The sequence below is a fragment of the Eschscholzia californica genome, unplaced genomic scaffold (assembly GCF_041429995.1).
Source record: "Eschscholzia californica isolate CP2 unplaced genomic scaffold, dmEscCali1.0.p SCAF_4, whole genome shotgun sequence".
Lineage (NCBI taxonomy): Eukaryota > Viridiplantae > Streptophyta > Magnoliopsida > Ranunculales > Papaveraceae > Eschscholzia > Eschscholzia californica.
Window position 1 is genome coordinate 4,795,965 of NW_028238461.1, and position 19,973 is coordinate 4,815,937.

Below are 19,973 nucleotides of genomic sequence, written 5' to 3' on the forward strand. Positions count from 1 at the left end.
GGCATATTTGATTAGGAGAAACAGATTCCTAATTGGGAAGTGGGTCACAAGTTTTGGACCTTTTGCCTTTTTTTTTGTGTTGGTGGAATAAAATACCCCATTAGATTAACATACAAGGCATAAATTCTTTTTATTACTTCATAATCTCCACATAAAATCTTAATTGACTTTATACAATCTCCACTTAACACAAGAAAGATGAAAAGATATACCCAAGGAGTCCAAGTATAGACCACTTCAAATTGTACATAATATTTTCTAACTGAAATCATGTTTCAAGTATTAACAGTATAAATAGTACATTTTCACTGAAATTTCGTTTCAAGTTCTTTGTTTTTCTCAAAACAGTTAGATTCACACCCTAGTCTCGACCACCGACGTATTATTACCCAACCCTAATAGGCTCCACAAAACTATAAAAAACCATCTAAAAGAAGACACTTACTTTTCTCAAGGTATAATGCTAGTCTCCAAGTCAGTCGCCTTCTGTTGGGCCATTTTCAACTCCTCCTGTGCCAACTTCAACTATCCTGCGCAATAATAAACCCTCTGCCTCTAGCAACTTCGACTTTGCATCTCACATTGTCACAAGCTTTCCCCCTACTAACATAGTTTTAAGCTTCTCCCCACTGTGAAAATCTCTCTCAACTTCCTCAAATCCTTCTGGAAGCCATTTAACATTGAATTTAAGTACCTCAATCATCTTTATCTTCTCTTCCCATCTATTGATTATTTCCAAAGACAACTCAGTTATGAATCGGTACTGGTTCATTTCCATGATAGTTTTCATAATTCCCACAACCATCACGACATGAATGATATAAGAATCTGTTGAAACTTGGCTTGAAGGAGTCAAGATTGGAGCGGTCTTCGGGAGATTTCTTTAATTGCAAGATGGGAGTAAGGGAAAAAGAAAAAAAAAATTTGCTGATGCACCTGCAAATGTGAGAAGGTATCTGATTTTTGCACACAGAGTTGATACTATTTTGGGCCGGGGTGGCAAATCCAGATTAGAAAGTTAAACATTTTCTGTCCCAGCAGAACAGAGTTTCTTTTGCACATTACTTATAAGTGATTCAAGTTAGGAGCTAAAAAGAACAAATCAGTCTATAGTAAAACCTAACAATTAGTAATATAATTCTTGCTATCACAAGATTAAAAACCAGTAATAGTATATCCTATTTCAAGCTCTATATAAACATAGAGAATCAAAATAACTTGCACAAAAAGTTCACACACTAAAACCCTAAAACCTTGTTTCAAGTTTTATGTAGACACCTCCTTTAACACTAGAAAAGACCATGTAAAAGCAGGTGCTTACTTTTGTCAAGGTATATCTGCCGCTCGGAAAGTAATGGGCCAAGGCTAGTCTCCAAGCCAGACACCTCCTGTCGCACCATTTTCAGCTCCTCCGTCGCCATCTTCAGCTTATCCTGCAAAATAGTAACCTGCTCCTCTGCCACTACCAACTCCGACTTTGCATCTGATATCGTCTTCAGCTTTTCCTCTACAAAAAGGGTTTTAAGCTTCTCTCCACCATAAAAGTCTTTCTTCACATCCTCAAATCTTTCTCGAAACCACTTCACATTGAATTTAAGTACCTCAACCATTTTAATCTTCTCATCCCATGAATCAATCATTGCCAAAGACAACTCAGGGAGTCGGTGTTGGTTCATTTCTATGATAGTTTTCATTATTTCTGCAACCATTGCGACCTGGCCTATATACGAAGCAGTGATAACTTGGCTGGATGCAATATGGCCATATTTTAACCAGATCTGTTTGTATGTTGAAGCTTGTGTTTTCAGAATGCTGAAACCTCCAATGTCCTCGAATTTCTCATCAAAAGCGTCAGGGTGATGTCGCCCTCCTTCATACAGTTGACCAGCGTTTGGGTACTCCCTCGTGGGTACTTCTGACAGAGATTCTAACACCTCTACAGGTTCATTTCTTTTCACATCTACTCTAGTTTGAGTACTGTTCATAAAATCATTGAAAAGGTTTCCCAAGTCGGATTCTGGTACTGGTTGTGGTTGTGCTTCCATAAAATTACTATGCGAAAGTTTGTTGTTCTGCATTTCGATGCCTCTAGATGGCTTGTAATTCCTGGTTGCCTGCATGTGGTTTACCACCTGACATTGGCACACACAACTTATAATAAGATCAAAAATAGGTAATGAGCTGAAGATAAAGAACCTACCCCAAGCCCAAGGAAAGCTTAACTATTATAATTTGTCAGAGTTGTTCGAGACCCTACATAACTATGCTAGCCTTGATAGAGAGCAGTGGCACTAAATAAGAAAGCTCTTCACTTTAATAGGCTGATTCAGAGAATAACCAACGAAGATGAACTTAGTGGCCCTAGGATCAAGTTTCACACGATTGTGGGCACTATTATGCACAAAAGACGTCAACCAAATGTTTTTAATGGTAAAAATGTAATCAATCGAGATTCAGCATAAGACTTCAATGGTATACTCAAAGGTGTTCAAAATTTTAGGACTATAGATGGAAGTCGATTGATAAGATAGGCTGCTGTTACTTCATCTCAACACTTAACGCACAATGGTGCAGACCAAATTCCATCAGCCAAATGATAGAGTGATGGGAAGGCCTTCGCAAAAAGAAGAATAGAAAGGAGATCTGGGAGTTAGTTCCAGCGGCTATTATCCGGCACATCTGGAAGGACCGCAATAGCAAAGTCTTCAAGGACATGAACCTCAATACAAACTTAGATGTAGAAGACATAAAAGGAGCAGTGTTATTTTGGGCTAAAAGTATAGACACTTTCAAACACCTTTCCTACATTAGAGATGAAATAGAATATCATAAGTGAGTTTTGACCTGATTGCTAGTATAAGCTCTGTTAGAGGCACTATCAGAGTGTTCCAAGCCAAGATACTGCTCCCATGCCCCATAGACATCTCTACTCTGAGAGAAATTGCATTAGCATGTCATTCAAGATTATAAATCTTGATACAGAGATTGGAAAGAATCAGATACATTCAGTTAATTAAACCTGAAAACGGACGGACACTACGTCGGAGTCTTGGAGGTACTCAGGTCGACCCACTGACAAAAATGCAAACTTCCACTGACGAAACATTCACAGACAAAAGTTCAATACATTAGTTGTATAATGAATGACTTAAAAGTTATATTTGACTAAGGTTGTGGAAAAGTAATATGTAGTGTCATCAACAAGAGAAGAAAGTTCAAGTAAGATGTACCTTGGCAAACTCATCATCAGAGACCTCCAATTTCTTTTGTATGCGCACTTTGACTTCAGCTAGAGTTTCTCCTTCGTGAATGACCAAGATAAAGGGATCCCCGAAATTTTGGACCTGTGCGGAAACCATATAGGATTTGATATTAGAAAAATCGGGTATATGATACTTACAAAAAGTGGATAATAATTCGTTCGAGTTATTTTAATAGTAGTATTCCCTTACCATCTGACTCTGAGATGGATCTCTTGTGAAGTGATAAACATGAATCAAGCAATCATGAGGACCCAAGTTCTTTTCTTCCTCTGGAATCTGTCAGGAAAAACAAATTTAACGACAAACAACACAAGAGCAAGAAAAATACAACACAAATCATCCGACACAAGCAAGAGTCCAAAAGAACTGCACCGCACAATTTCCCCAAAAGCTGGCATTAACTTACCTCCTCTGCTCGTAATGTCCAGTACTGATCATTTATGTTCGCGATCTTCTCATTAAGCGGAAAAATCTGCAAATATTTAAATCAAAATTAGGGGCAACAAAGCAGTGGACACCGAAACAAAATTGATTCTGAACTGGTCATAAGAATATTAGTTGAGCTACATTAGACCCAAAGGGTGAGCCCACAACAAGCATTACTTCTTTTTAAGAGCTTGCTCCTTAAAAGAGACCTAGGTGTTCTAATAATGTCACAACCACGTAACTAAATTTAATACTTTTCCTACCAGAGGAGTCAAAACAAATTGGACAAAGGCAAGAAAGCGGAATTTCACACTAGTTCCCATTCGTTAACAAACCAGTTCAACGAGTGGAATAGAGTGGAGGTAATGCTTAGACTAATAGTAATAATTTAAGATGATAGATATTCTAGTACCTTGTATATCTTGTGATAGAACACTTCAAGCACTCTAAGTTCTGCATCTGGATAAGACAGCTCAACCTGTTTCAGAATTATTTGCAGATGTACCTTTTTGTAAAGCACTGGGGGTATTATCTTTTATTGAAAAAACTTATTAGGAAAAGCGAACTACAAAGGATGAAACTTGAACTTCCTGAAGTGCTAAATAAAGCCAGATATTTACTAAATAAATAACACAGGAAAGAAAACCAAAATATTGACAGTAGCTCAGTCGCATTCATAAGAGAAATCAGCACAAAATTAGAATGAATGAATTATTGATGAAGAGATACCTTGGTCTTCAAGTCATTAATTACATCATCTACAGTGCTTTGATTTGGAAGTCTAATGGTATGAACCACCTAGTAGAAAATGATTCCAGATCAAATTAATCTCATGTGGTTTCAACGTTATCCACAAAATATCATCAATGTGCTATGCTTACTTCTTCCTTTGCTGGGTGATAAAAAGCGACCTTCAGAGTTTTTGAACCTTGTAGCTCTGGTAGAGGAATGCCCAGGACTTCATAGTACAAGATATCAGCTGTCTGTCGATAAGAAATCCAGAGAGAAGATTTCAGACAATCACAGTAAAGTCCCGGTCACTCAAAGAAAAAGATATCAAAAGCCTCAGAATAATAACTAAGGTGATAAATTACCTGATTGTAGTGAACTAACATATCAGACAAATGATCCACGCCCTGGTACTTAATAGGTCGGGGTTTAGGTTCATGGGAGTAGCAATTGTGAGGAGTAAGCCTGAGTTTTGTTGGATCATCCAAACCAAGATATTTAGCAACTCTTTCCGTGACATCGTCGTAACTTAATAATTTGGACCTTGAAGTTGGGATGTAAAATGGGTATTAATTAGAGCGAAAAAATAAAATAATAATAATAATAATAATAACGACGAATATCACAGAGGAAAATTTGGAACATTAAATTATAAAATACTTACAACTCTAAACAGAAATCATCTTCCTTTGGTTTCTTCAAAGAACGAAAATGGACAACCTATTGAACGAAGAGTTAGAAATGTAGTGGAAACTAGATGAACTAACAACTGAAGACAAAATTTCATGAAGACATAACAATGGTGGAAATTTTTCCTAGAAACAAAGAAAGGAGTTGAAATTAAAACTGCAGTAGACTTTGCAGAGAGCAAGTAGGAATAAATTTATCAACAATTACTTCACAAGGAGAGCAAGTAGGAGGATTAACTCTGAAATTGAGTAAGTAGTTTTGAAAGATTTCAGGGGATCCAGTTACAACTTTAGTGATGAAACTTGTGATTGTAGAAATATCACCAGTTACTTTGCCCCCATGCGACCGTGCACAAGATTCCCCGTACCATTTTTGGGTGGATTTGCTATCCAGTATCCCAAATTTGGCGTACCGGAATTTTCAGTTTTAATTAACCCATTTTCATTGTAAGAATCTACGTATTCAAATAATCTGATAGTTAAACTACAAGACTTTTTAATTCATTAGTTAAGGTTTTAAGTTTTGTAGAGATCGTATGTATGACAATACGAGAGTATGTCAATCTATTATATCTGCATCATAAAGAGTTTATATAGTCTAGGAAAGCAGTCCAAACCGTACTGCAACTGAAAATGCGTAAGGTAGGGGTATAGCCAGGCACACCGGATATTAAATTAGTAATGGACCAGGACGTGTTCCAGGTTACATTTGATCGCAGTTGAGGACTTGCTCCAAACGTGTATCAATGACAGTTTCAACCAAATCCTGATTTATTTGTAACCTTGAGATCTAGATCTCCAGCTGAAATATTGAGGGTTGTCTTTATCTCAGACTAAATAAGAAGATCAGTCTCGAAAAACCAATGCGTTTTAAATAAACGACTAATTTTGCTAAGAATAACCCAATATATCCATATCGTTTATTGCGTGAGCCAATAGTAATTAGATAAGCACCAAGATCTTGTTAACTTTCTAAGCCTCATTTCATAGGCTATTCGTATCAGTTCTGCATTAATTATATCATGCTTTTCTTCCACATATTATAGGAAGCTCGGTAACATGTACCTGACGATTATGGACGTCTTCTAGAAAAGAAGGAACATCAGGATATCGGCATTGTGGCTGACTTTCAACTGCACAGGGTTTCTGGAAACAAAGTATGTCTCCATCTTCTAGCTGCAATACATAGCATAAAATAAAGAAAAAAAATTAAGAGAGAAACCAGTAGGAATGCTCGTGTGAGCAGTGCTAATGCTACATTACCTCACTAGAACGAAACGAGACTTTCTTGTCTATGTGTTCGCACATAACCGAGGGCTCGAACTTTATCTCCTGCGCTCAAAAGACGGCACAATCAGATACTTTCAAGAGTACTAACTAAGAAGTACGCTAAATAAATTTGAGCCTGGTAGTAACAGCATGACGAGAATATAAATACTTAAGAATACCAGCCTCATAGAGTAGAGAAATTGACCTCGTAAAGTTCTAGTTCTTCATCAGGATCAAATCCAGCCATTTCATTGAGCTTTTTGAGAATTTCTAAAGGCTTGCTACTACCCTTCACAAAAAGCCTCCCCACATATCTGTCACAGAAAGGGTATCACTCAAGCACATGAAGTTTTATCTAGTACAAAGGTTGATGAGTTGAAAGTTGAAACTGTACCTGAGTTCTTCTTTCTCAGGGTCATAAAGTTTGAAAAAAAGGAGAATAACTTCTTTTGCCCTATCAGGTGGAGGAATGGGTCGTAAATCCTGTAGTTGTTACAGAAGTCAGTCACACAAAAGGCAAAAGCTGAAGGCCAAACCCAGCATGATCTGACAGGCTAAAAATTAGGAATGCATAAAATTTCATAATAAATCAGGAAACAGTAGTTATAAAACTACAATTACCAGCCCAAGCTCTACTTCTAGAAACAGTTTTAGTTCCGCATTGTGAGCCTTATTTGATACCTCCCTAAACTGTCCAACCTACAACGCCACAATGAATTACTATAAAGTGAACTGCTGCACTGCATGGATTACTATAATAAGAGTATAAGACTACATAGCCTGTCGTGAATAGTATATACACATAATCTAATCTAGTGACAATATCACAACTTTAGCCACTAGTGTGGGTGTGTGTGTGTGTGTGTGCCTTCCAATATCGGCCTTTTAAAGAATCCAATATTTTGAAGCAGCCATAGATCATATTACGATATTCTCCATAGAGGCATAGACATAAGTAAGAAGAAAACTAAGCTGCAAAATTAACAAACATTTCACTCCAATTCCAATTTGAAAAATGGAAAACAATGTAGCATAAATAAATTTACGAAGTATTTACTGATTGTGTTTCCTCTTGCTGCGTCAATGGCCGGTTTGGACGATATGTATGGTTTTGACGCTTCGCCCATAGCCAAAACCGCTGAAGTTGCACTGGTATACCAAACTCTTTTGCTACCTCCTCCTGCTCACCACCGCAAATTAGATCACCAGTTTATCAAATTAAAAGGGAAATAACATTATTATTAATTAAGCATATCAAACTGAAAAAAATCTTACATAATCCGTTCCGACCCCTACGTGAAATATAAACACCAGAGGAAAATGCAGCAGCACTTCCCACGGAACAGGTAAACAACATAGATTTAACGAGTAAATGTGGGGGAGTATGACAAAACGGTTTTGCTTTCTACAAATATTGTTAATCGGAGTGGATAAATATAGATCTCTCTCTGCTGACAACAAGCTATACATATATAGAAAGATCCCTCAAGCTCTTTCGGTCAACTAGGATGGGCAGAGTAATGAAGCATATGCCATAAGAGTGTTCGCCACCATCCTAGTAGGACTGCTTGCTAAGCATCCAGACTCCATTGATACTAGAGAAGACAATTTTGGTTGTAATCCAACAGAAACTTGGTTACTTCAAATGATGACAAATGCATTATCATTTTGAAGATCTAGTAGACTATTTATCGAAAATAAATAAATGTAATCATTTAATTAAGAAAACTAGAAGTGTAGCTTTTTTAATGACAATTAGGAAAATAAGATATATTTGACGCAATACTAGATGTTACCTTAAAAAGGTTAAAAGGCATCCATTTCTGGATACGGAAACTGCGAACTTTGTCATGATCGACAAGATCAAAATAAATATCCTTCCCAATTTGTTGAAGGAGGTCTTCATTCCGCGCAACCTAGAGATATCATATTAACCAGTTCAGTACTGGTATTTAAACTTGGTCACAGACAGAAGGAAGAGGTTAAAAATAACAACCTTTATAACTGTATATGGATTGTAGTCTGTGACCTTACAGACGACAACCTCTGCTTCAACTATACAAGTGTCATTCACTAAATATCCTCTACCGGGATCATATAGTTCATTCAGAGGCATGAACGATGTAAAACCCCAATTACTTTCGGGTGCAGTAAATTGGTGTTGTGTATCTGCAAAATGCGCAAAGGTAGGATTTAATTATCAGAATACAGGTAACACGGATCATTTGTACTGAAAATGAAGAATTGAAATGTTTCTTGTCACTGAAAACTGTGAAGAAGACAATCTGAAGTAAACACAAGGAAACTGTGATATAAAGATTAAACGAATGTTTTAGTTGGACCAGATAGGCAAAAAATGTCATCAGATTATAAAAAAAATAGACACAGTTATGAATGACTCAAAAACTCTATAAAGTTTATGGCAAATAAGCAGTGAAACATTAAGGTACATTTCCTTCAGGTCCTCGCCAAGAAAGCAAGAGACAGACAAAATAAGAAGAGATAGAAAAAGAAATTCTCCATGTTCACAAACAATCTCCTAGAGAAACATGCATTAAGCTTTTCTTAAGCCTCGCATGTTTAATTACGAATCACCACTCATTGAAGGCATTGGGAGAAGAAATTCTCCATGTTCACAGACTATCATAGTAGACCATATCATTCATAGATACAAAAACCAACAAGGAGGATACCTTTTCTTACTGTGTACTTGTTATGTACTTGATTAACAATCGCCAGACTGAATTGTGCATTCCTACTCCACCCGTTTGCCAAATTAGCAGAGTCAGCTACATCTAGGTACAACGATAAGTGATCATCAACATTGTTCCCCTTTGGAAAAATCAGGACCCGCCTAACCAATAAAAGTGAAAATTACACACCATAAGTTGATCTATTTTAATCAAGTGTTAAAAGTATTCTAAATAAATCATGAGCAAATGAGGGAGAAAATCCACATACCATTTATAAGAACCAACCATGAAAACATCAGAGTAAAGTTTCTTAGTGTTTAACCTAGAAAAGTTTTCAATAGTCCAGCTGAATCTTGAAGATGGTGGATCCTCAACTGGCTGGTTTTCCACTGTACTAACAGCTTCTGCTTGTCCGACTACAACAAAAATTGAAAGAAACTAAGATATCAAGATCAAATTCAAAACTCTTTAAGAACCAAAAGCTCTATAACCTAATTAAGAAAACAAATGAAGATTACCTAACTCCGAATGCGGAACCAACATCTCAACATCCTCCTGCTACAAAATGAGAAACTACAAATTAATAGTCCGGATCCACTAAAATCAAACTCTATTGATTCAATCTAAAGAAAAACCCTAGATAACTAAAAATCAAAAGAAGAATAGTAATAAGAAACAATCATAGACCAAAATTGAAGTATTAACATATATAGAGAGAGAGAGAGATGGTGATATTCATACAGAGCTAGAGAGAGAAATGGTGATATAGAAGAAGAGTTTCAGTGTTCATACATCTAAAGGTGGAGGAGTCATCAGAGTCATGCCCGGAGAAACGAAGAAGGAGAAAGAAAATTTTAGAGAGAGAAAGTATCAACCTCTGCAAATGAAAGGAAGGAGAAAATTTGTTACTCGTAAAAATATCATAAGGGTTTTTAAGTATTAATAGTGTGTTTGGACGGAGGATGTCTAAGTAAGTGCTAAACAGAACCACAGTATTGTTCCGTCACACCCTAATTCGACAACTAGTTGTACTTCATTTTGTTAGGTTAAAATTTTACGTATTAATAGTGTGTTTGGATGCAGGATATCCAAGTAAGATTCCTACAAAAATGGAATTCGATAAGAGTCAAGATTTTTTTGATCTGTTTGGCTACCAAAAATTTTAAGACTCTCCTAATGTAGGAAGTTGTTTTCGTTCAATTTATTCTTTTTAAAGATTGAACGAAGATTGAATACGTCGTCTTTTGCCATCTAAAATTAAGTCTCGAAGGTAGAACCTACAACTAATGATCAGAGTTTTCTTGTATGTTTTTTTATGGGTAGACATACTACTAAAAATTCTATAGTGAACTCGTGAATAAAATATCCACGACAAATCGTAAGTAAAAAAAGTAAGTACGTGCAGAAAATAAATCAAGCACATGGATCCGAGTATGACCAGTAGAACCTAAAAGATCTATTCTTATTCGGAGTCTTCTCGACTGGCCGCAAATTTCCATCCTCGAACCTCCATTGAAATCTCTCACTCGAACTGGAATCTCCATCCTCGCTTTCTTTAATGGACATTTGACCCTAAACCTCCATTATCTCCCATATAAAGAGAAGAATATAAACACACATAAATGAATAACTAAACGTCCAGATAATAAAGAACAAGAGAAAAATACGAAAGAAACAATGTGTTTTATTTTAAGAAAAAGATAAATATTGGACATATTTCATCAGGGGAAAAAGATTCTTAATCTGAACGTGGGTCATAATTTTTCCAGTGTTTTGAAGGAAATTGGAAAAATTCGTAAATGATTTTTTTCCTTTTAAAAGTCTAGAAGTTTTGGACCTTTTGCCTTTTTTTGTGTTGGTGGAATAAAAGATAGTCGAAAAGAAGAGTCACAAGAGGTTTTTCAAAGCAGAGGGGGTATTTATCTTCTTTAAGTTTAAGTATCTCTAACTTCGAATTTTCTTGATTCCCATCAAGATAAACATTTTCATAAACTGGGCTATTTTTATAGCATGCCTCTTTAAAGTGAAAGTAGAATTTATCCTTTGTTTTTTCCTTTCCATTCACTTGGATCTCTTCTGTTTCATCTATTTTGTTCGGATTCTCCCTTTCTTCAGAACAAAGGGAAGGGGATGGGTCTTCTTCGGTGGATCCTTCTTGTTCCTGTTTAGTCCCCTTTGTTTCGGAAATTTTTTCTATTTCTACATCTGTTTCTTCCTCACTTTCCCCCCTTTCTTTCGTCCATTAGATTGACACAAATAGACATACAAGGCATACATTTGATTTATTGCTTCAAAATCTCCACATAAAATCTTAATTAACTATATACAATCTCCACTTCACACAAGAAAGATAAAAAAATATACCTAAGAGGGTGTTTGATTTTTGCACTTATTAAGTGATTTTCAGAAACAAAATTTTATTGCTTTATATAATCTCCACATAACACAAGCAAGAAAAATAATTCGGCAAATAATCCAAATATTAGACAAAATGTTCACACTAAAACCCTAAAAACTTGTTTGAAGTTTTATATACACACTTTTTAACACTAGAAATGCCCATCTAAAAGAAGGTTCTTACTTTTGTCAAGGTATATTTGCCGCTCCGAAAGTAATGGGCCAAGGCTAGTCTCCAAGCCAGACACCTTCTGTTGCGCCATTTTCAGCTCCTCCGTCGCCATCTTCAGCTTATCCTGCACAATAATAACCCGCTCCTCTGCCACTACCAACTCCGACTTTGCATCTGATATGGCCTTCAGCTTTTGCTCTACAAAAACGGTTTTAAGCTTCTCTTCACCATAAAAGTCTTTCTTCACATCCTCAAATCGTTCTCGAAACCACTTCACATTGAATTTAAGTACCTCAACCATTTTAATCTTCTCATCCCATGAATCAATCATTGCCAAAGACAACTCAGGGAGTCGGTGTTGGTTCATTTCTATGATAGTTTTCATTATTTCTGCAACCATTATGACCTGGCCTATATACGAAGATGTGAGAACTTGGCTGGATCCAATATGGCCATATTTTAACCAGATCTGTCTGTATATTGAAGCTTGAGCTTTCAGAACGCTGAAACCTCCAATGTCCTCGAATTTCTCATCAAAAGCGTCAGGGTGATGTCGCCCTCCTTCATACAGTTGACCAGCGGTTGGGTACTCCAGCGTTGGTACTTCTGATAGAGATCTCAACACCTCTACAGGTTGATTTCTTTTCACATCTACTACTCTAGTTTGAGTATTGTTCATAAAATCATTGAAAAGGTCTCCGAAGTCGGATTCTGGTACCGGTTGTGGTTGTGCTTCCACTAAACGGCTTAGTGAAAGTTTGTTGTTCTGCATTTCCATGCCTCTAGATGGCTTGTGATTCCGGGTTGCTGGCATGGGGTTTACCACCTGACATTGGCACACACAACTTATAATAAGATCAGAAATAGGGTAATGAGCTGAAGAAAGAGAACCTACCCAAAGGAAAGCTTAACTATTATAATTTGTCAGAGTTGTTCCAGACCCTACATAACTACGCTAGCCTTGACAGAGAGCAGTGCCATTAAATAAGATATCTCTTCTATAGAATCTATTGATATCAACTTTAATGGGCATGATTTCAACTTTACAATTAAAATTTCGACCTAAAACCAAGTTAACCATCATTGCTAAAACTTTTTGGAGAGTGGACATAAGTAGAATCTCTTCTATAGAATCTATTGATTTTGAGTTTTGGACATCACGAATGAGTTTTTGATATATGTAACTTGCAACAAAGTGCTGACATTTAATAATGGTAATTACGCGATTAGAGAAGAAATAGAATATCATAAGTGAGTTTTGACCTGATTGCTAGTATAAGCTCTTTTGGGGGCACTATCGGAGTGTTCCAAGCCAAGATACTGCTCCCATACTCCATAGACATCTCTTCTCTGAGAGAAATTATATTAGCATGTCATTCTAGATTATAAATCTTAATACAGAGATTGGAAAGAATCAGATACATTCCGTTAATCAAACCTGAAAACGGATGGACACTACGTCGGAGTCTTGGAGGTAGTCGGGTGGACCCTGTGACGAAAATGTAAACTTCCACTGATGAAACATTCACAAACAAAAGTTTAATACATTAGTTGTATAATACTATAATGACTTAAAAGTTATATTTGATTAAGGTTGTGGAAAGGTAATATGTAGCGTCATCAACAAGAGAAGAAAGTTCAAGTAAGATGTACCTCGGCAAACTCATCATCAGAGACCTCCAATTTCTTTTGTATGCGCACTTTGACTTCAGCTAGAGTTTCTCCTTCGTGAATGACCAAGAAAAAGGGTTCCCCGAAATTTTGGATCCGCTGCAGAAACCATATAGGATTTGATACTAGAAAAATTGGGTATATGATACTAACAAAAAGTGGATAATAATTCGTTCGAGTTATTTAAATATTAGTATTCGCTTACCATCTGACTCTGAGATGGGTCTCTTTTGAAGTGGTAAACCTGAATCAAGCAATCATGAGGACCCAAGTTCTTTTCTTCCTCTGGAATCTGTCAGAAAAAACAAATTCAACGACAAACAACACAAGAGCATGAAGAAAACAATACAAATCATCTGACACAAGCAAAGTCCAAAAGAATTCCAGTCTACAATTTCCTGTAAAAGCTGGCATTAACTTACCTCCTCTGCTCGTAATGTCCAATACTGATCATTTATATTCTCGATCTTCTCATTTAGCGGAAAAATCTGCACATATTTCATTCCAAATTAGGGGCAATAAAGCATTGGACACCGGAAAAATTTGATTTGAACTGGTCATAAAAATACTGAGCTACATTATACCCAAAGGGTGAGCCTACAACAAGCATTACTTCTTTTTTAAGAGTTTGCTCCTTAAAGGAGAGCTCGATGTTCAAGACCAATACTTTTCCTACCAGAGGAATCAAAACAAATCAGATGAAATCAAGAAAGCAGAATTTTCAACTGGTTCTCGTTGGTTAATAAACCAGTTCAACAAGCGGAATGTGCCGAAGGTAATGCTTCAGACTAATAGTAATAACTTAAATGATAGATATTCTAGTACCTTGTATATCTTGTGATAGAACAGTTCAAGCACTCTAAGTTCTGCATTTGGATGAGACAGCTCAACCTGTTTAATAATTATTTGCAAAAGTTCCTTTTCTCAGTAAAACACTAGGCGTATTAGCTTTTATTGAAAAAAATTATTAGGAGAAGTGAACGACATGAATGAAAGTTGAACACAAAAGGAAACCAAAATACTAATAGTTAAACACGCATATATGACATTAGCTCATTGGCGTTCAGAAGGGAAATCAGAAACAAAATTAGAATGAATGAATTGTTGATGAAGAGATACCTTGGTCTTCAAGTCATTAATTACATCATCTACAGTGCTTTGTTTTGGAAGTCTAATGGTATGAACCACCTAGTAGCCAATGAATGCAGATCAAATTAATCTCATGAGGTTTCAACATTATCCACAAAATATCATCATCGGCTTAGGCTATGCTTACTTCTTCCTTTGCTGGGTGATAAAAAGCGACCTTCAGGGTTTTGAAACCTTGTAGCTCTGGTAGAGGGATGTCCAGGACTTCATAATACAAGATATCAGCTGTCTGTTGATAAGAAATCCAGAGACAAGATTTCAGACAATAAATTCCCGGTCACTCAAAGAAAAAGATATCAAAAGCCTCTGAATAGCTAACTAAGATGATAAATTACCTGATTGTAGTGAACTAACATATCAGACAAATGATCCACGCCTTGGTACTTAATAGGATACGGTTTAGGTTGCTGGGAGCAGCAATTGTGAGCAGTAAGCCTGAGTTTGGTTGGATCATCCAAACCAAGATGTTTAGCAACTCTCACCGTGACATCGTCGTAAGTTAATAATTTGGACCTTGAAGTTCGGATGTAAAATGGGTATTAATTCGAAAGAAAAAATAGCAATAATAATAATAATAACAACAAGGAATATAACAGAAGAAAATATGGAACACTGAAATACTTACAACTCTAAACAGAAATCATCTTCTTTTGGTTTCCCTAAAGATCGAAAATGGACAACCTATTGAACGAAGAATTAGAAGTGTAGTAGAAACTTGATTAACTAACGACGTAAAAGAAATTTCATGAAGATATAAATTATAATAATGGTAAAGATTTCTTGTAACAAAGAAAGGAGCTGAAATTAAAATTGTAGTAGACTTTGCAAAGAGAATTATGGTTGAGAGATTTAAGGACAGGTGGAAATAAATTTTGTAACAGTTACTTCGAACCAAGAAATAAAATTTCAATCAATCTGGAAATGGAATTCTGTTAGTGAGAAAATTTTACAAATCCATGGAAATGATAGAAATACTATTCAGTTGTATATAACAAGATTGTTAAACCATAATGAAGCATAAAAATGATGTCTACAACGGCTTAACAAAATCTATTAGTTTGAGGGGGTATGAACAATAGCACATCCGGAGGTAAATTGCATAACTGCTTCGTGCACTTAATCTAAACTTCCTAACTACTTTGCAAATTTCCCCCGAAATTTGTCGAAATTTCATTCCTTGCTTCAAACAGAGAGCAAGTAAAGGATTAATTCTAAACTTGAAGAAGTAGTTCTGAGAGATTTAACGGGATCCAGTTACAACTTCAGTGATGAAACGCATGATTGTAACAGTGTCACCTGATACTCTGCCCCCCTTGCGCACCGTGCATAAGATTCCCCCTACCACTTTTGGGTGGATTTGCAATCCAGTACCCCAAATTTGGCGTACCAAAATCTTTAGTGTCAATTAACTCTGTTTCTTTTTAAAACCCTACAACCTCAAATAATCTAGTACTTTAACTAGAAGACTTTTTAAGTCATTTGTTAAGATTTTAAGTTTTACAGAGATCGTATGTCTATCTATTATATCTACATCATTAAGAATTTACAGTGTAGAAAAGCAGTCCAAAATGCACTGCAACGGAAAATAGCATAGGCAGAGGTATAGCCCAGCAGACTGGATACTAAAATAATAGTGGTATCACGTCCTGGTACCGAACGTGTTCCAAGTAACATTTGATCGTAGTTGGAGGTCTTGCTCCAAACGTGTATCAATGGCAGTTTCAACCGAACCTTGGTGTATTTCTAACCTTAAGATCTAGATCTCCGGCTGAATTATCGACCGGCTGTCTTTATCGCAGAGTAAAACTGACAGTTACACTCGGAAAAACCATGTCTCTTACATAAGAGGCTATTTTTTTCAAGAATAGCCCAATATATCCATATGGGTCCATATCGTTTGTTGCGTGAGCCAATAGTAACTAGATAAGCTTCATGATCTTGTTAATTTTCAGAGCATCATTTCAATTCTGCATTAATTATTTTTCCTCATGCTTTTCTTCCACCTATTACCTGAAGCCTTCGTAACATGTACCTGAAGATTATGAACATATTCCAGAAAAGAAGGAACATCAGGATGTCGGCATTGTGGTTGACTTTCAACCGCACAGGGTTTCTGGAAACAAAGTATGTCTCCGTCTTCGAGCTGCAATACATAACATAAAATGAAGTACAAAAGATGTAAGAAAATTAAGGGAGAAATCCAAAAGGAATGCTCATACTATAAGTGGTTCTAATGCTACAGTACCTGACTATAACAAAATGGGACTTTCTTGTCTATGGGTTCACACATAACTGAAGGCTCAAACTTTATCTCCTGCGCTCAGAAGACGGCATAATCAGATATTTTCAAGAGTACTAACTAAGAAGAACGCTGAATGAATTTGAGCATGGTACTAAGAGCATGATGATAAGGCAAATAGTAAAGAAAACCAGCCTCATAGAGAAGACACTAACCTCGTAAAGTTCTATTTCTTCATCAGGATCAAATCCAGCTAATTCATTGAGCTTTTTGAGAATTTTTAAAGGCTTGCTACTACTGTTCACGAAAAGCCTCCCTACATATCTGATATCACAGAAAGTTTATCACTCAAAGCACATCAAGTCTTATCTAGTACAAAGGTTGGTGAGTCGAAACTGTACCTGAGTTCTTCTTTCTCAGGGTCATAAAGTTTGAAGAAAAGGAGAATAACTTCTTTTGCCCTATCAGGAGGAGGAATGGGTTTTAAATCCTGTAATAGTAACAGAAGTCAGTAAAACTGCAAAAGGCAAAGGCTAAAGTCCCAGACACAGCATGATCTGACAGGCTAAAAATTAAGAAATGCATAAAATTATATAAGAAAAATACAAAACAACAATTACCAGCCTAATCTTTACTTCTAGAAACAATTTTAGTTCCGCATTGTGAGCCTTATTTGATACCTCCCTCAACTGTCCAACCTACAATGACACGAGAATTACTACAAAGTATAAACTGCTGCACTGCCTGAATTACAATAAGATATTTACAGATTGTGTTTCCTCTTGCTGCGTCAATGGCCGTCTTGGACGATATGTATGGTTTAGACGCTTCGCCCATAGCCAAAAACGCTGAAGTTGCACTGGTATATCAAACTCTTTTGCCACCTCCTCCTGCGCACAACCTCAAATTAGAAAGCCAGTTTATCAAAGTAAAATAACATTATTACTAATTTAAGCATATCAAACTGAAAAAAATATCATAATATGTTCAGACCCCTACGTGAAATATAAACACCGAAGGAACATGCAACAGCACTTCCCAAGGAACGGGTAAACAACATAGATTTAAAGAGTACACATGGGGGAAAATCAGTTTTGCTTTCTCAAAATATTGTTAAATGGAGTGGGTAAACATAGATCTCTATGACTACTAACAACAAGCTGAACATATATAGAAAGACCCCTCAAGCTCTTTCGGTCAACTAGGATAGCAGAGTAGTGAAGCATATGTCATAAGACTGTTTGCCACCAATCCAAGTAGGACTGCCTGCTAAGCATTTAGACACCATCCATAGTTTAAAGAATTTTTCTATATGGATACTAGAAAAGAAAATTTCGATTGTCATATATCGGAAACTTGATTAGTTCAAATGATGACAAATGCATTATCATTTTCAAGATCTAGTAGACTGCTTATCTAAAACCTAATCTAGAGGAGGTACGATAACCCTCATCAAGGCCGCTCTATCAGCATTACCATTATAGTAAAGGTGATCGACAAGAAAACATATGATTTTCTCTGGGAAGATAGAAAGGGATCTAAAAGGATTCTTGGGTAGCTTGGAGCCTAATCTGTCAAGATTTAAAAGCAAATGGTTATGGAGATTTGCCTCAGAGAAAACCATTTTATGGCACAATATTATTGCAGAAAAATTCGGTGAAGAACAGGGAGGATTTGTGGAACCTTATCCCATCAGAAATCATATGGGTTATTTAAGAGAATAGGAACACAAAAATTTTTAAAGACAGCAACATCAACAATGTTATAGAGGTAGAATACATTCTAGCTGTCCCGTACCAATGGAGTAGATTAATCCTTTCGGCTTAAGTGGGCGGACATTATGATGTAACATATCTCTTATTTCACCTTACATTGTATCCTTTGTACATTCCTTTCTTTTTCTATTATTAATTCAAAGTTTTCATAAAAAAAAATACATACTTGCATACATGCAGAAGATATATTTGACGCAATATTGGAAATTACCTTGAAAAGGTTAAAAGGCATCCGTTTCGGAATACGGAAACTACGAACTTTGTCGTAATCAACAAGATCAAAATAAATATCCTTCCCAATTTGTTCAAAGAGGTCTTCATCCCGCGCAACCTAGAGATGTCATATAAAAAATTCAATAAATGGTCTTTAAGCTTAATCACGGACAGAAAAGGAGGTTGAAAATAATAATAACCTTTATGATAGTATAGAGGTTAGCCTCTCCCTTCTTCCTCTTCTTCTGCTCCTTTTCTTTCTTCAATCTAATCTGTAAGTTGGTAGGTCCAGTAAAATCAAACTCTATTGATCCAATCAAAACTTTAATTTTAATCAAAAGAGAAGCCCTAGAGAAAAACTAAAAATCAAAAAGCAGAATAGTAATAAGAAACAATTATAAAACAAAGTTGAACTACAAACAGTTAAATGTATATATATATATATATATATATATATATATATATATATATATATATATATATAGATGTCTAGGGTTTTTTTAGTAATGGCGACAAAGTAGTAAGAGAAAACGGAAAGAACCTCGTCGTTGCTGGTTGTTTCGTCGGACTCCCATCCCCTCTTCATCTTCGAGTGTATGGAACTGAAAAAAGCCCCGCCAAATTCTGGAAGATGGTAAAAGTACAATTAAAATTGCTAAACAGAACCACAGCACTGCTCTGTTGCACTTTTATTGGGTGATTAGGAGGGGTATTTATTTTGTTAGGTTAAAATTAAGAGTTAATTCCTATTTGGCCCCCTACTTTGTGACCAGCTTTCTTTATGGCCCTCTATTTTCTGTAAATTCAAATATGGCCACCTTTTTTTATGTAAATGTCCTAACTACCTTTCCTATAAATATTTTTTCAAAAATAAAATTAAAAAGAAAAAATAAATTCCACCTCACTTTCCTCTCCACCATTTATCTCTCTCCACGTCACCTCTCTCACCAACTCACTTCCCTCTCTCTCTATCCAACTCACCTCTTTCTCTCTCTATCCAACTCACCTCTCTCTCTCCAACTCCCACTCTCTTCTCCAACCCACCACTTTCTTCTCCGACGAAGGTCGCGGCCGGAAAATTTCTGGCTGGTGACCTTCAAAAAAAAAAATCTCTCTTTTCTCTCTCTCTAACCACTCCGGTGACCAGATCGGTCTGTTCTCCAACATACCAGAACTCCGGCGAAGGGAAACCCCTTCGCCGGAGTGGTTAGAGAGATGAGATTTTTTTTTTTTGAAGGTTCCTAGCTGGAAATTTTCCGGCCGGCAACCTTCATCGGAGAAGAAAGCG

General features: G+C 36.3%; 2 protein-coding genes and 1 long non-coding RNA gene across 14 annotated transcripts; 1 reads left to right on the forward strand and 2 right to left on the reverse strand.

The window, feature by feature from the left end:
- Window positions 1–443: 443 nt before the first annotated feature.
- On the forward strand, window positions 444–3,454 carry LOC147541849 (uncharacterized). The gene is made up of 2 exons (XR_015223254.1): window positions 444–2,737; window positions 2,812–3,454. It is a non-coding gene; the product is annotated as an uncharacterized LOC147541849 (long non-coding RNA).
- LOC147541850 (ubiquitin C-terminal hydrolase 12-like) lies at window positions 1,111–11,243 on the reverse strand. 12 transcript variants are annotated; one of them, XM_086633547.1, is made up of 23 exons: window positions 9,862–11,243; window positions 9,588–9,627; window positions 9,338–9,485; window positions 9,070–9,230; window positions 8,373–8,545; window positions 8,173–8,292; window positions 7,434–7,556; window positions 6,998–7,075; window positions 6,771–6,859; window positions 6,582–6,690; window positions 6,371–6,439; window positions 6,173–6,283; window positions 5,083–5,138; window positions 4,784–4,961; window positions 4,571–4,672; window positions 4,419–4,487; window positions 4,102–4,167; window positions 3,670–3,735; window positions 3,453–3,539; window positions 3,231–3,344; window positions 3,020–3,094; window positions 2,845–2,931; window positions 1,111–2,132 (listed from the first exon to the last, which is right to left on the reverse strand). In XM_086633547.1, exons 1-23 carry the CDS (start codon window positions 9,889–9,891, stop codon window positions 1,290–1,292), a joined length of 2,994 nt encoding a protein of 997 aa, XP_086489673.1. In that variant the 5' UTR covers window positions 9,892–11,243; the 3' UTR covers window positions 1,111–1,289. The 12 variants fall into 12 exon arrangements, with proteins under 12 accessions (XP_086489673.1, XP_086489675.1, XP_086489674.1 ...); XM_086633549.1 differs by having other exon boundaries at window positions 9,945–10,081; XM_086633548.1 differs by having other exon boundaries at window positions 9,588–9,624; window positions 9,862–10,010.
- Window positions 11,244–11,469: 226 nt separating this feature from the next.
- On the reverse strand, window positions 11,470–19,373 carry LOC147541851 (ubiquitin C-terminal hydrolase 12-like). The gene is made up of 20 exons (XM_086633577.1): window positions 19,227–19,373; window positions 18,886–18,957; window positions 18,684–18,803; window positions 17,465–17,587; window positions 17,318–17,395; window positions 17,099–17,187; window positions 16,913–17,021; window positions 16,704–16,772; window positions 16,491–16,601; window positions 15,084–15,139; window positions 14,794–14,971; window positions 14,586–14,687; window positions 14,429–14,497; window positions 14,135–14,200; window positions 13,732–13,797; window positions 13,515–13,601; window positions 13,292–13,408; window positions 13,077–13,151; window positions 12,902–12,988; window positions 11,470–12,464 (listed from the first exon to the last, which is right to left on the reverse strand). The coding sequence occupies exons 1-20, from the start codon at window positions 19,269–19,271 to the stop codon at window positions 11,619–11,621; spliced, it is 2,565 nt and encodes an 854-aa protein (XP_086489703.1). The 5' UTR covers window positions 19,272–19,373; the 3' UTR covers window positions 11,470–11,618.
- Between the last annotated feature and the right edge of the window lie 600 nt (window positions 19,374–19,973).

Excerpts from the sequence above, each read along its gene's own strand:
- LOC147541850 (XM_086633547.1), bottom strand. The coding sequence starts at position 9,891 with ATGACTCTGATGACTCCTCCACCTTTAGAT. Across the intron at positions 7,557-8,172 it reads TGCCTTTTAACCTTTTTAAG|GAGGAGGTAGCAAAAGAGTT; the intron begins GTAACATCTAGT and ends GGTGGTGAGCAG. Across the intron at positions 6,860-6,997 it reads TAGAAGTAGAGCTTGGGCTG|GATTTACGACCCATTCCTCC; the intron begins GTAATTGTAGTT and ends TAACAACTACAG.
- LOC147541851 (XM_086633577.1), bottom strand. The coding sequence starts at position 19,271 with ATGAAGAGGGGATGGGAGTCCGACGAAACAACCAGCAACGACGAG. Across the intron at positions 16,602-16,703 it reads TCCCATTTTGTTATAGTCAG|CTCGAAGACGGAGACATACT; the intron begins GTACTGTAGCAT and ends TATGTATTGCAG. Across the intron at positions 14,201-14,428 it reads TTAATGACTTGAAGACCAAG|GTTGAGCTGTCTCATCCAAA; the intron begins GTATCTCTTCAT and ends ATTATTAAACAG.